Here is a 14,982-nt window from a genome sequence, read left to right as displayed (position 1 = left end):
GAAGTGATTTTCTGAACTCACCAGCCATGCTATTGTCTGGAGTACACTCCATGGGTGCTTTAGGTCTGTGGTTTAACTTCTGATGGGACCTTATATATATACCTTATATATATACCTTTAAGTGTAGTTGACATACGATGACAGATAAAACACAGCAGGCAAAAAATTGAACCGCTTTTTCTTAACCCACCTGAAACCAAGTAAAAAAAAAAAAAAAGCCAGTAACCTCTCTCTAGAATATAGAAATATTGACCAAACAAGGGAAAAATGCATAGCAACTTTGTTTTGTTTTGTTTGTTTTGCAAGGAAGTCCAATTCCTTCATTTCAGCTTTAATATATTTTAGGTGGTAAGTTTGTTAATAGGAACTCTCATTCTCTTGAAGAGGAAAACCAGAAAAGGTGACAAAAAATTAAAAATAAATGTGAGGTTTTGGCCTCAAGAACAGAAAAAAAACAACCATTTATTTTCTTTTGCTAAATTTCTGAAGTTATTAACAAACAGCATAAACTTTTAGTGGTGGCATTTACGTCAGCTACATTAATTTTAGGAGTATATTACTGTAAGGTAATATAAACAATAATAATCAATTTTGTTAGTAAATTATTGTAAACAATAATTATTGTAAACAATAAAAATATTGTAAACAATAATTATTGTAATTATTGTAAACACTAATTATATGTAATTCTAAAAAATCTGTGAAATGAAGGGTGGTATAAAGTCATTGATGCGATGAATAAACTTTCTAATTCTTAGTAGTGCCTCGAAAAACTGAGCCAATATAAGCTAATATTAACAGTTGCAGAGTTAAGATTTTGAAATTTCTCTCAGATAACTTAATGCTTAATGGGAATTTTAAACCTCTTAGTCTTGAATTGAAACCATAAAATAATCCAATATCCCAATTCACAGTAAAGATAGAGCAAATTTAGGAATAGCCCAGAAGTTCTTTTGGTAGAAGGTAGGATGCTATTAGGAAGACCAAAGACACAAAATGTTTACCTATGAATGAACTGTTGCTCCAGAATAACAACTTTCCAGTACTGAATATAAAGACTAAACATTAAAGAAATGATGATCCTAAAAACATTAAAAACCTTACCTTGCCATTCACAAAAAAGACAAGCTCATCTGATTGCTGTTCAGGACAAGCCATGCTGTTGCATTAATGTCTGAAAAATAAAGTTTTACACCATGTGAGAAATTAATCAAATGCTATATGCCCCTAACTTAGGTCACATGACTGGCTTGGGTCAACTAAGTTTACTTTGTCTCCCACAGAATTTATTTTCAGACTGTGCATCAAATTATGTAGATGGGGAAGATGCAGTGTAAGGTATGCAGTTTCTCAGCAATGAGTGAATTTTAAGATGCTAGTGCACCAAACTTTCTGCTTCTATTCCCCACATCAACTCCTCTTTGTGAGCTGAAGTAATTTGGAAAGAATATGAGCCCCCCTAATCCTAACACTGAAACCTACATGATAAAGTACTTCTGAAGGGGGTCTTCTACATTTGAACTACAACTACTAAGCATCTTTTAATATTATCCAGTAATTGATGAATGTAGAAAGTGTAGGAATGCCTGAAGCAAGAACATTACCACTTCTGTGGTGTGTCAAATGCCAAGCTGTGGAGCCATGCTTCTCACTTTATCCTGTCATGGACCTGAACCATAGTTAATATTTTCCTGCAGAGTAACCAGGTTTTAAACAGACTCAAAATTACCATTATACACACATTTAAAATTTCCTACTGATCCTCTCAATGCCATCCCAGTTCAATAGCCTGACTGCTCCAATTGCCATTATGAGGTGAATCACAGAACTGAAGGGGTTGGAAGGGACCTCGAAAGATCATCGTGTCCAACCCCCCTGCCAAAGCAGGTTCCTTAGAGCAGGCTGTCCAGGTAGGCATCCAGACTGGCCTTGAATATCTCCAGAGAAGGAGACTCCACAACCTCCCTGGGCAGCCTCTCCCAGTACTCCTTCACCCTCACCATGAAGAACTTCTGCGTGTTGGTGCAGAACTGCCTGTGCCCTATCTTGGGGCCATTGCCCCTTGTCCTGTCTCCACAAACTACTGAAAAGAGATTGGCTAAATCCCCCTGTATCCCACACCTCAGGTATTTATACACATTGATGAGATCCCCGCTCAGTGTTCTTTTCTCCAGCCCGAACAGCCCCAGGTCTCTCAGCCTTTCCTCATAGGGAAGATGCTCCAGGCCCCGGATCATCTTTGTGGCCCTCCGCTGGACTCTTTCCAGGAGATCCCTTTTTTGTACTGGGGAGCCCACAACTGGACACAGGACTCCAGGTGAGACCTGACCAGGGCAGAGTAGAGGGGGAGAATCACCTCCCTTGACCTGCTGGCCACGCTCCTTTTAATGCATGCCAGGACCCCATTGTCCCTCTTGGCTACCAGGGCACAGTGCTGGCTCACGGCCAACCTGTTGTCCACCAGGACCCCCAGGTCCTTCTCCTCAGAGCTCCTCTCCAGCAGGTCATCCCCCAGCCTGTAGAGATACGTGCGGTTGTTCCTTCCCAGGGGCAGGACTCTACACTTGCTCTTATTAAACCTCACTTGGTTTCTTCCTGCCCATCTTTCCAGCCTGTCCAGGTCTCACTGAATGGCAGCACAGCCTTCTGGCATGTCAGCCACTCCTCCCAGCTCTGTGTCATCAGCGTACTTGCTGAAGGCAGACACTATTCCCTCATCAAGGTCACCAATGAAGATGTTGAACAAGACCGAACCCAGCACCGACCCCTGGGGAACACCGCTAGTCACAGGCCTCCAGCCAGACTCTGCTCTGCCGATCACCACCCTCTGAGCTCGGCCAGTCAGCCAGTTCTCAACCCACCTTACTGTCCGCTCCTCTATCCCACACTTTCTCAGCTTTGCTGGCAGGATGTCATGGGAGACAACATCAAAAGCCTTGCTAGAGTCAAGGTAGATGACATCCACTGCTCTCCCCCCATCTACCCAGCTGGTGATGCCATCATAGAAGGCATCGAGGTTGGCCGAGCACGACTTCCCCTTGGTGAATCCATGCTGACTACTCCTCATAACCTTCTTCTCTTCCAATTGCTTGAAGATGGCATCCAGAACAAGCTGTTCCAACACTTTTCCAGGGACAGAGGTGAGACTGACTGGCCTGTAGTTTCCTGGATCCTCCTTCTTGCCCTTCTTGAAGACCGGAGTGACATTGGCTATTCTCCAATCTTCAGGCACCTCTCCTGTTCTCCAGGACCTTTCAAAGATGACAGAGAGCAGTTCATTAATCACCTCTGCCAACTCCCTTAGCACACGTGGATGCATCCCATCGGGACCCATGGATTTGTGTGCGTTGAGCCCACTCAGACATTCCCGCACCACCCTCTTGTCAACTGGGGGGAGACCTCCATTTCCCAGACCCTTTCTCCTCCCTCCAGGGTCGAGGAGTCCCGGGGGGGGAGGGGGAGAGGGAGTCCTTGAAGCAAAGACTGAAGCAAAGAAAGCATTCAGTATCTCCACCTTCTCAGTGTCTCCCATTACCAGGACACCCTCCTCATTCAGCAAGGGACCCACATTACCCCTAAGTATATGAACATACCCTATATGTGCTGTTTTTAGAGAACTCCCAAGATTCTAAAATCGTATCCATTACTCTGGATTCATGGCTATTAAACAAGGTCATTCATCTCAAAATGCTTTATTACATCTGGTCTTTATTTTTTTAAAAGAATTTACGTGCATGATTCGTCTTCTTTTTTCTTTTAATGCATATCACTTGCTCCATTTACCATTTTTGTATTTTATACCAAATGTGTCTCTTTCATATAGAAACAGTTTAGACTTGCAAGACTGTTGCCTTCAGGGGGCAGTGGCGACCTGGTTCAGGAACGGCACGGCGGCCAACCCCAGGCCGCTCGGTCCATCGGCTCACAGACACCAATGTGGTGGATGGCAAATGGCATTTATTGTCGAGTCACATGGGCTTCTATAGCCGAGGCCCATAGCGTCACTTCCGCTTGCTTACAGCACAGGCCACACGCTACTGTCCATCAAGGGAGGGGCTCCACCTTTCCGTACATCGCGACATCTTCCGGCCGCCAGACCCTAACTACCCACATTTCCCCCCTCCCCATGCACAACCAAATTAGCTAAAATATAACAATCTTAAGACGTAGACATCATAACTTAACTAAAAAACATAAGGCACAATAACCAGGAGAAAACTAAGAGGTAACCGGTAACCCTGAGTAAATACACTCTTAAAGTAGTTGTTGGTGTTCTACCAACATAATGTTAACTTTCTCTAACCAACTTTTAACAAACAACACAAGCATATTTTGTATACAAGGTCCAAAGATAAGATCACACAAACGCATTGCAGCCCCCCACCCACGGAGGCCGCTTCGCTGGTGTCTGGATTCTGCCAGTGTGGAACTCTCAGGCTTAGACAGGACGCTTGCTGACTTATTGTCTTCTCATGTCGCCGGGGTATACAGATTACGGGGGTGCCCGATGATCCGTTCCTGTGAACAGAAACTCAGTTTTCATTAGTTTTGTTCTGAAATTGGGGCGTCGGCTGTTTGGAGCTTCTCTGGCCGCACGAGTTGCCATACCTTCATGGGCCCTCAGGCCCTGGACTTGCGCCTGGGGGGTGATCACTGCTGGGTCCGTACCCATTAGCCGCTGCAGGCTAGAGCCATACAGTGTGTGATCCGTCCCAGTTACTTGGGCCAGCTGTCTCATACAGTTGTCCCCCCATTCTCGTTTAAAAATGATCATCCCACCCCCGTCAAAGATCAGTCTACAAGTTTGTTTTATATCAAACGGGAGCATGTCATCTCCCCTGAAAACACCATCTATGAGGGTGGAGACCATTGCAGAATGAAGCCCTTTATCCACAATGGCTTTAACTATCGCTTGCACATCCTTAGGGTTTGTTGGTGAGTGAACCCTCTGCCCCCTGTCTGTCACCCAGACCGGCAACGCTAGCATGGCCGATAAAGCCAAGATGGCGCACGCAATCTTAATTTTCCTCCAATCTGTGAGAGGAATTTCTCTGCCTCGCGGTGCAGCTTTATTTCGGATGGGGATATTTCTGCTATCTGTCCCCACTTCCTTCTCCGGATTTGAATCGGTATCTGATCCGGAGTCAGAGCTTGACTGACTGCTCACCTCCACGTTCCGGTACCCTCCCATCGAGTTCCGGCCCCGCCCCCCACCCCTGCGGGCGGGCCGCTCCCTGCCTCGTGGCTCTCCCCGCCGCCTTCTCAGCGAGGCGTTTGTGCCACAGGAGCGTGTTTTCGGATGGCCGTTCCGATCGGCTCTCTGCCCCTCTCTCACGCTTCTACCTCCTCCCCGGTCGTCCCCGCAACCGTTCTCTTTTTCGCATTTCCACTTGTTAGTAAAACCTAACGCTTCATCCCCGTTCCCGACGGAGGCTTCTTCACCCGACTCTTCGTCTTCTAGTTCAGCACCGTACTGGGGCGCACATGGCCGTGGTCTCTCCCAGATTTCCTCAGGCTCTGGGTCCCCACCGGCACCCCTGGCTTCCTCAGCCGAGCCACCCCACAGCTTCCACAACTTGGATACGACCTTCACAAGGGTTTCCATCTTCCTTGTTGGTCCGGGAGCTTCCTCCCCGCCGGGCTGGTCCCGCCGCTCCGGCCGCCGTTCACCCGAATCCAGGAGTTTTCCCGGGTTTCGGCACCACTTGTTGCCTTCAGGGGGCAGCGGCGACCTGGTTCAGGAACGGCACGGCGGCCAGCCCCAGGCCGCTCGGTCCATCGGCTCACAGACACCAATGTGGTGGATGGCAAATGGCGTTTATTGTCGAGTCACATGGGCTTCTATAGCCGAGGCCCATAGCGTCACTTCCGCTTGCTTACAGCACAGGCCACACGCTGCTGTCCATCAAGGGAGGGGCTCCACCTTTCCGTACAGCGCCACATCTTCCGGCCGCCAGACCCTAACTACCCACACAAGACAACGTAATCAGTTCCCCATCTTTTATCATTTCCCATTAGACAAAAATAAAATTATTCTCAGTAGAGTTATGCTGCTTCTGTTTTAGCCTCTAAAGTGTGTTTGAGACTTACAACAATGCAAACACTGAAGCAAAATCAGTCATTAGGTCCTGCAAGCAAAAACCATGAGTTTTGCCAACTGCAGCACTGCTGTAGTATTTTGTGTGTGTTGTAGGTACAATACGCAGGTTTAAAGGCCTATGAAGAGAGCGAACCAGACCCAATATTGGACTTCAGCAGTCCAATATATAATTTTCAGAGCACCAGACCTCCAAAACAGAACCTAGTATTTACATTAGGTGTTTAGGCTTCTCCAGACACAGGGAATGCTGCAAATGGGAATTTATAGAAATACTTTTTTTTTTTCCTCACCACGTAAACAAGAAAGGGTTCCTCCACACCATTTCCAGATTCACTGTTTCTGTGCAGTGTACATTATTGAGGCAATAGCCATCCAATGTACCAGTACATTTGAAGACTTAACCCTTCTGATTATATAGCTCCTTGAGTCTGCACATTTTCAATAATCAAAACACAACAACAAAAAACAACCAAACCACAACTCCTTAACACTTGTATATTCCAAGATTTCTTGCATAATATCCCCCATAACCATAGTGCATAGTGCCATAACCATAACCAATAAACCAGGATGCTTATTTGCTGGTATTTCTTGCTTCCATGCAGTATTTCAAACATCTAAAAGCCATGAGATAGTTTAATATCTTTCAATTTCAAAACAAACAAAACATGTTCGGTACATGGATAACTTTCACTGGTTAACTCGTCTGGTTTGAGACAACCAGACAACAGTGTCACTCGAGAAATGCTGACAAGCAGACATATGATCTGTACTACAGAAAGCGAAGTGCACAGCCAGAACATGATGAATCCCAGGAATGCAAACAGCTCAGCACAGCAGCTGTGGAGACATCATTGCCTGTAAGGGCCGGGCAACAGTTTGAACAATACTTGACTGTAGTGGGTTTATGTGTCAAGGTTTTGGTAGCAGGGGGCCATAGGGGTGTTTTCTGTGAGAAGGATCTAGAAGCTGCCCCATGTTTGGTAAGGGCCCCACTGCTGACCAGAGCCGAGCCAATAAGCGATGTTGTTTTGCGCCTCTGTGAAAGCATATTTAAGACAGGGAAAAAAACGCTGCGCCACACAGCAGCTGGGAGAGTGAGAGGAATGAGGAACGGCCCTGCAGGCGCCAAGGTCAGTGAAGAAGGAGGGGGAGAGGTGCTCCAGGCGCCGGAGCAGAAGTCCCCTGCGGCCTGTGGTGAGGCCCATGGTGGAGCAGGTGGCCCTGCACTGACGGAGGCTGCTGCCTGTGGAAGACCCCTGCCGGAGCAGATTCCAGGCCGGACCTGTAGCCCGTGGAGAGGAGACCTGGGTGGACCCAGGTTGGAGCAGTTTTCTCCTGAGGGATGGACCCCCATCCCTCAGATATGGGTACGGACCCATATCTGGAGTAGTTCTGGAGGAGCTGCTGCCTGTGGGAAGCCCACGCCGGATCAGTTCATCAAGGACTGCATCCCGTGGGTGGGACCCCACAGCACAGGGGACGAGAGTGACCGAGAAGGAGCGGCAGAGAAGAAGCGCTGTAGACTGACCATAACCCCCATTCCCCTGTTCCCCTGCGCCGCTCGGGGGGAGGAGGTGGAAGAGGGTGGATGGGGAGGAAGGTGCTTTTGGTTTCTTTCCTTTGTTTGTCACTTCTCTAGCTTGTTAGAAATACACAACAAATCTTACTATCTCCCTATGCCGAGTCTGTTTTGCCCGTTACGGTAACTACTGCGTGATCGCCTTGTCCTTATCTCAACCTTTGAGCCCTTTTCACATATTTTCTCCCCATTCCTCTTTGAGGAAGGGGAGTGAGAGAGCGGCTGTGGTGGAGCTCGGCTGCCCACTCGAGCGGAACCAGGGCTTGATACTTCCACGCTTCTCCTTCTTGGGGCTGCCTCAGTGAACCACACGCTGCTGAAATCGGGCTCAAACTGGGGAGGAGCATGTTCACCGGGGCAGGAAGGGGGCTTCTCATCTGGCTTAACCTCTACTGGTTAGCACATGGGAAGAATCTGAGGTGTGCCCTCCTCTATTTGATGGGCATGCCCATAGGGAGCTCGTTGCACATACCATTTTCTAAGGGATTCCGTTTGCACCCCTGCGGCAGGGGTGGGGTTCCGGCAGTTACCGGTCACTTGAGCGCTTTGGAGGGCCCTGGCAGAATGGTTGGCTCTTGGTTTATCGTTCTGACACCCCCCTGTGAAGCTGGACGGACTACAAATGGCCCTTTTCCCAGGTAAAGTAGGGCTTCTCGGCATCCTTGAAACTTCGGGAAAGTTTGCTTGGGGCGAGTGGGACCTTTGGATCCGTGCTGCCACGTGTGAGGTGAGAGCCCGTGGGTGGCATGGCGGCCTGGGATTTTTATCTTTTCTGCTGGAGCTTGGAGCCCTCAGCTGTCAAGACGGGCAACTATATCCTTTTGAGTCTGCCCCACCACAGAGACACAAGACACCGGGGCCACCAATGAGCACACCGTTGAAATACCGATATGCTTGAACTCCTTCCCCAGGCGTAACTGGGGCAAGATGTTTAGTCTCATTAAGTCACCCCCAGCAATTACTCCACAGCCAGCCATTCGCTGGAGGTTCCCAGTCACTTCAGGGCCCAAGTCTTCCACGATTTTATTGCCGCAAAGGAAAGACATGCAGATGAGGGGAAGAAGACAGACTGCTTGTCTGGGGAAGGCCAAGCAGATCTGGGAGCAAGCGAAGGGGGCAGAAGGTCCTGAAGGCTGGAGGTGTGACACATGCTGGGAGAGTCCAGGGGACACCCAGCCTTCCACACGCTTTTGGGTGGCCCCAGCACACAGGATGCCTGCCATCATCCCTGTGCACAGCAACAGCAGCACAGGAAGGCCAGTGCAGAGCACTTCTTCCGCGCCTTCCAGAGCCGGTAGCTCAGCCCTCGTAATCCAGGTACACTGCGTGGCAACCTCATTGCAGCTCGTATAATGAGGAGGGTCTCAGTTGCGAGCGAAGAGACAGAGGAACTGACGTCGTCCGTCATGCCTTGAATGGCTGTGAGAGAGAGGAGCGGAGGCAAGGTCAGAGCCTGTGTTTGCGGGGACCCCGGGAAGGGCCCCATCCCTGGAAGTATTCAAGCAAGGTTGGACGGGGCTTTCAGCACCCTGGTCTAGCGCGAGGCATCCCTGACCAGGCAGATGGGTTGGAGTTCGATGACGTTACAGCTCCCTTCCAACCCAAAGCATTCTGTGACTCTGGTTTTATGATTCTACCAGCTCCTGCTGTGGCCAGCGCCACCCAGCTCTTCCTGTGGCCAGGCAGGAGCAGGGGGCAATCCGCCGATACCCCGCTGCCCTCACTTACCTTCATAGATGATGGGGAGCTCCTCCTCACGCCAATCCCTCACTCGCTGTGCAATGAGCCCTAGGTAGTACACACAGCCTGTTACAAACTCTGCCCGCCAGCCCTTCCCAGCAGCACCCCTTCCCCATCTACCCCCCGCTGGCCCTGCTGTCCGGGCCACCTCCTCCTCCTTCCCTCGGGCACAGAGGGACCCCGGGGCTCGGGCTCACCGATGAACCTGACAGCCTCCAATCGCAAGGGCTCCTGCGGGCTCTGCAGGTACGGCAGGCTCTGGCGCAGGTGCTCATCCAGGCTGTTGTCCTCCAGCTGCACAAGAGAGAGCGCAAGGGCATGGGGCTGGTGCAGAGCCTTCCCCTTGGACAGCTGCCTGCCCCATGCCCTGGGGCGCTGTGGGCTTGTCCAGTCTGGGTCGGGGCCTTCAGAGCTGTCCTTACCAGGCACTCGCCGAGTCTCCATGTTTGCTTTCCCTCCAGCAGGTCCACGAGCTGTGTCCTCTTCAGGAATTTGGCAGCATCGAGAAGGGTTTCCTCTGCGGCCTGAAGAGCAGCAGAGACTTTGAAGTGGCACCCCTAGCTCTCAGGGGACCTGTGTCCCCAGCCCCTTGGCGAGGCTGCAGGGGCTGCACGCCTCTGCACGGCCCAGGGCGCTGTGTGGGGCAGGCTGACCACAGGGAGCAGGCGTCTGCTCCGTGGTGTAGTGCCCGAGGGAGCTGGGGCTGGATGCAGGGAGCAGGGATGGCAGCAGAGCCCACGGCTCCGTCCCTCCTGAGGGTGCTCAGTCCCACCCCGGGGTGTCAGCATCGCCCTCCCCAAATGCCCACGCTGGGCAGAGAAGCCAACCTCGGCCACTTGCTGGTTCTCGTCGTGCAAGTGGAAGAACAGCGGGATCACGCTCTGGCGCACGTGTTTCTTCAGCTGCTTTTTCTCCCTTTTTGCAAAACGGCAGCTCATCACAGCTCTGAAGAAGTGGATGGATTGCAGCTGCGTGGAGCTGGATTCCTGGTGGGAAGGAAGAAGCGAAGACCTCAGCACCAGCTGCTCCAGGCCCACCTGGGCAAGGGTGTGAAAATTCACAGGGCACAATGCTTCCTGACAGCACCCAACATCCATCAGGAAAGGCACCGGCCCTCAGAGACCCCCGCTGGGCCCTGTGCCCTCAGCCTTACACTGTCAAAGAACGCTGGCAGCCTCTCTGCCAGCTGCAGAGCGGTGGGGCTGGCCTTGCTGATGGTCATCTCCTTGAACATGTTTTTGAGCACAAACAGCGCATTTCCAGCCACGTCCCCTTCCAACTCTGGCAGTATCCCCATGATCTCTGGCAGCAGGAACTCCATTTTTTTCGCCTGTGGGGAGCAACAACACCGTGTTGGGCTGTGCTGGCAAACACTCTCAGGCTGTCAGAGCCCACAGTGCCCAGAAGCCACGGTCCTGCCCCAAAGGACTTGGGCAGGCGCATGGGGAGGCACAAGAGTTGGGAGCAGCTCCCACAGCACTCGGTGCCCAGCCAAGTCCAAGCAACGGTGTTAGCCAGCATCCCTGGCCCAGAGCCACACCACCAATGGGGTGTGTTCAGCCGGCTGAACCCTGCTTACCACATAGGGTCTTCTGCTGAGCGTTTTGAGGCCCTTGAGCACCAGCTGACGCATCGCCGTGCACTCACTCCTCAGGTATCTTGGGAAGAGCTGCATGACTCGAAGACACTCCATTTTGAGGTCCTCACAGGCCAGCATCTGAAAAACACGCCTCAGTCAAGGCTGGAATTGGCCAGCAGAGACCTCGCTCATGGGAAGCACGAGAAACCGCAGACGAGTGTCACTCTGGCAGTGTGTGCCAAGGGGATGAGCCCCAAGGGATGAAGCCCTGCCCCAGCTCCACCGGCCGGTCTCTCCCCACAGCTGTGGCCACCAGAGGGTGGAGTGGCAAGAGGCAGCTCAGGCCGGCACCGCTTGCCATCGGGCTCACCTCAACCAGGAAGGCCATGGCAGGGACCTTCCAGCGTGGCTCGTTGTTGTTGAGCCACGTTTCCAGATACAGCACAATCCGTCGGCGCTCTGTTCTTGAGACGGATTTCATCGCCCTGGCAGAGGGAAGAAGGCAGGGTGAGTCCTGAGCAGGAGTCCTGAGCAGAAGTCCTGAGCAGGACGGGTGAAGTGCTCCTGGCTCTGTTCCAGCAGCCACCAGCATTTCATGCTCCCGGAGGCCTGGTCTTTCCCCACCTCTCCTTGCAGGGAGGAAGCCAGCGCCCCACAGCAGCGTGCACCTCGGGTGCACCATGGGCTTCCTGCCCCTTCTGAGGAGACCTCATTTGTGCCCACGGGCAATTCACGTGCCCCGGGCTCTGCCGGTGTCCCTCAGTGCCCTCACCTGGCCAGCAGACCCACTGCCCAGTGGTGGCTCTCAGCGTGGAGTAGCATCTCCCAGATATTCCTCTTTCCCAATTCAAGCACCAACATATCATACCCAACACGGCAGAGCAGTGCTTTCAGAGTCAGCAGTGCGAACCTGCAGGCAGAGCACAGCCCAGGTCACACCCGGATCCCTGGCCCAGGCTCCAGGACCATGGGAAGGATGGGAGGAGGGGGACGAAGCACCTGCTGGGGCTGGTGGCAATGCCCTCCTCCTGCTGGCATTCCCTGAAGAAGGTCTCCACCTCTTCTGGTGTCTGCTGCGCGCTTGCGAAGATTTGGAAGAGCAACACCATCAGGGGTCGAGAGAAGCTCATCTCCTGCTCCATTGGGTAGTTGGCTGGCCGAAGGAGCTCCCACAGCACCCTGGTTGCCTGCAGAAAAGACCCAGAGATGGCACTCACTGCTGAGCCAGCCCCGTGGCACAGCCCCAGTGTGGGAGGCCGAGGCTCAGGTGCAGACGTGGGCCGCGGGAGATGCAGGCAGAGCACCCGGCCTGGCTCCCATCCGGAGCTGAGCCACAGGCAGCCTCCCTGGGGCGGTGGCAGTGTGCCCTGGCTGAGCCTCCTGCGGCCTGCCACCAGCCTGGGCTCTCCGTCCCAGCCCCTGCAGCCTGCTGGGCTGTGCCTTGGCCCTGGCCTGTCCCCTAAAATGCCCTAAGCCAGGTTTGCAGCCCACCGCCTGAGGCAGGGAGACGTAGTGACAGGGGAGGAGGGCTACGAAGATGGTGAAAGGCCTGGAGGGGAAGACGTACGAGGAACGGCTGAGGGCACTGGGCCTGTTCAGCCTGGAGAAGAGGAGGCTGAGGGGAGACCTCATCGCAGTCTACAACTTCCTCGTAAGGGGGTGTCGAGAGGCAGGAGACCTTTTTTTCCATTAACACCAGCGACAGGACCCGCGGGAACGGGGTTAAGCTGAGGCAGGGGAAGTTTAGGCTTGACATCAGGAGGGGGTTCTTCACAGAGAGAGTGGTTGCACACTGGAACAGGCTCCCCAGGGAAGTGGTCACTGCACCGAGCCTGACTGAATTTAAGAAGAGATTGGACTGTGCACTTAGTCACATGGTCTGAACTTTTGGGTAGACCTGTGCGGTGTCAAGAGTTGGACTTGATGATCCTTAAGGGTCCCTTCCAACTCAGGATATTCTATGATTCTACGATTCTATGATAGCTGCCCCGAGATGCAGCCCCTGGGGGGAGAGAGGGCTTGTTCAGAAACTCACGGCCAGGGCGAAGACATCCGTGTTGTCCCCGTCAGAGGTGGACGTCCTGTGAAAGGGCCAGTCCTTCAGCACGCGGCACAGCTCTGTCATCACCTTCTTTTTAGTCCGGGATGAGACAACCATCACCCTCCACATGGTCACGGCAGCTCTGCAGGGCCAGAGAGCTGGGTCAGGGGGGCCTTGGCCACAGCACCAAGACCTGGGCACCCGTGGAGGGGCCCAGGCTGGCTGCCAGTCCTACCTCTGCCCCCTGCCCCTCACAGGCAGCCCCTGGCGGGCCCTGTGGGGCAGGGAGGGATTGTGGTGGCAGGCTCTGGGGCTGACGTGCCAGGGCTGGGAAATGGGGCGATGCAGGGCTCGGCCCCTGCAGAGCACCCTGAAAACTGCCATCTGCCTGGCAGCTGGCGCTGGATGGGCTCGAAAGGCTGACGGGCCCCGAGCCATCAGGGCAGGCGGGCCCCATACCTGTCGCACGCTGGGGAGCAGCGCAGCAGAGTCACCACCACGTCGTGGGGGTGCTCCTCGGCCAGTTCCAGAAGGCTCTTGTCCAGGCGGTGCTGGGCAGACTGTTCTGTGTTGGACATGAGCCACTGGTAGATGCTCCTCAAGATGCCCGGTGCCTGAAGGAGAAAGGGCTGAGAGTGGGGCTGCTGCCAGAGCAATCCCTTTCCTGGGGTCCACTGACAAGCGCTTCTCTTCCCACCACTCAGGGCTGGCCAAAAAGGATGTCACATGCCCAGCAGACAGAGCTTCAAGGGGGGCACACGATCCCCCAAGGGCTTGAGACCCACTGACTGGATACTTACATGATGTGGAGGGATGACACTGTGTAGTACACGCTTATCCAGCTCGACTGCAATGGCCTCCTGCTGCTGATGTTGCTGCTGCTCCTGTTCTGTCTGGTCCCAGCCTGGATTTGGTGAAGACCAAGCACAGACAGAGCTGAGGGTCCGTGGGAGAGGCTGGAGGACACAGCCAAGACCATGCTGCCCAGGCAGGGTGATCCCCGAGCCAGGAACTAGCTGGGCACTGAGCCCAACCTCTCTTGTGCATGCATGGGAGCCAGGTGTTCCCCAGCAGACGCGGCATGGTAAGGGCGGAGAGCCCTGCACCCCACAAGGTGCTTGCTGCCATGGCGCAGGAGAGGTCTGTAGCCACAGGATGGCTGCCCACGGCCTGCCTCTCCCTGCTCATCCCATGGGTTTGGACGGTTCCCCTCGCCCCGTGCCACATGGGACAGAAGCTCCTGTGAGGACGGCAAGGGGCAGAGGCAGCTCGCAGCTGCCAGCCCTTCAGCCCAGCTCAGCCTCTCACCTGCCTGCAGCACCTGCACCTCGGTCAGCTCATTGGGCTGCTGTGCTGGAGGGGCATTAACCTTGGCCTCCTCCTCCTCTGTCCAGGCCAGCTTGGGCATGCTGGGGTCTCTCCCCGCCATGCTGCTGAGGTCTGGCCTCAAGGGCTCCCACCACAGGGATGGGAAACGCTTCCAGGAAGCACCAAAGACACGGGCAGCAGGAATGGGGTGGCTCTGCAGGGACTCCTTGCAGCTCCACTCCTTCCCGACCTGTCCCGCCTCGTCCTCCAGGAAAAGTGGGGAAACCAGGCTGCCAGCAGCATTTCTATCCCGGAGGTCACAAAGGGCCCTGTGCCCCGTTGCCTGGACACAGCCCGCATCATGGCAGCTCACAAAGGGCCCCGTGACCCGCTGCCACCTGCCTCGCCCCTCAGCCCCCTCCTGCCACCCCATCCCCTCACGGCTTCCCAGTGCCCCAGCTCTCTGAAGCACCCATCAGCAGCCCCTTGTCACAGGACCACCTGGGAAGGGACCTGCGGGGCTGGGTCACCAAACCTGTGGTGACAACTTGTGGAGCTACCAAGGCAGGTGGGCCCCAGACCTGCCGCACGCTGGGGAGCAGCGCAGCAGCGTCACCACCACGCCGAGACTC

General features: G+C 53.8%; 1 protein-coding gene across 1 annotated transcript; it reads right to left on the bottom strand.

The window, feature by feature from the left end:
- Positions 1-7,978: 7,978 nt before the first annotated feature.
- Positions 7,979-14,104, bottom strand: LOC137858635 (maestro heat-like repeat-containing protein family member 7). Its single transcript, XM_068686654.1, has 11 exons — positions 13,037-14,104; positions 12,001-12,188; positions 11,774-11,911; positions 11,372-11,486; positions 11,002-11,139; positions 10,576-10,752; positions 10,250-10,408; positions 9,845-9,946; positions 9,620-9,716; positions 9,411-9,470; positions 7,979-9,101 (listed from the first exon to the last, which is right to left on the bottom strand). Exons 1-11 carry the CDS (start codon positions 13,169-13,171, stop codon positions 8,905-8,907), a joined length of 1,506 nt encoding a protein of 501 aa, XP_068542755.1. The 5' UTR covers positions 13,172-14,104; the 3' UTR covers positions 7,979-8,904.
- Positions 14,105-14,982: the final 878 nt, after the last annotated feature.

Source organism: Anas acuta, chromosome 6 (genome assembly GCF_963932015.1).
Source record: "Anas acuta chromosome 6, bAnaAcu1.1, whole genome shotgun sequence".
In the NCBI taxonomy this organism is placed as follows: Eukaryota; Metazoa; Chordata; class Aves; order Anseriformes; family Anatidae; genus Anas; species Anas acuta.
This window is presented reverse-complemented; position numbering and strand designations above follow the sequence as displayed.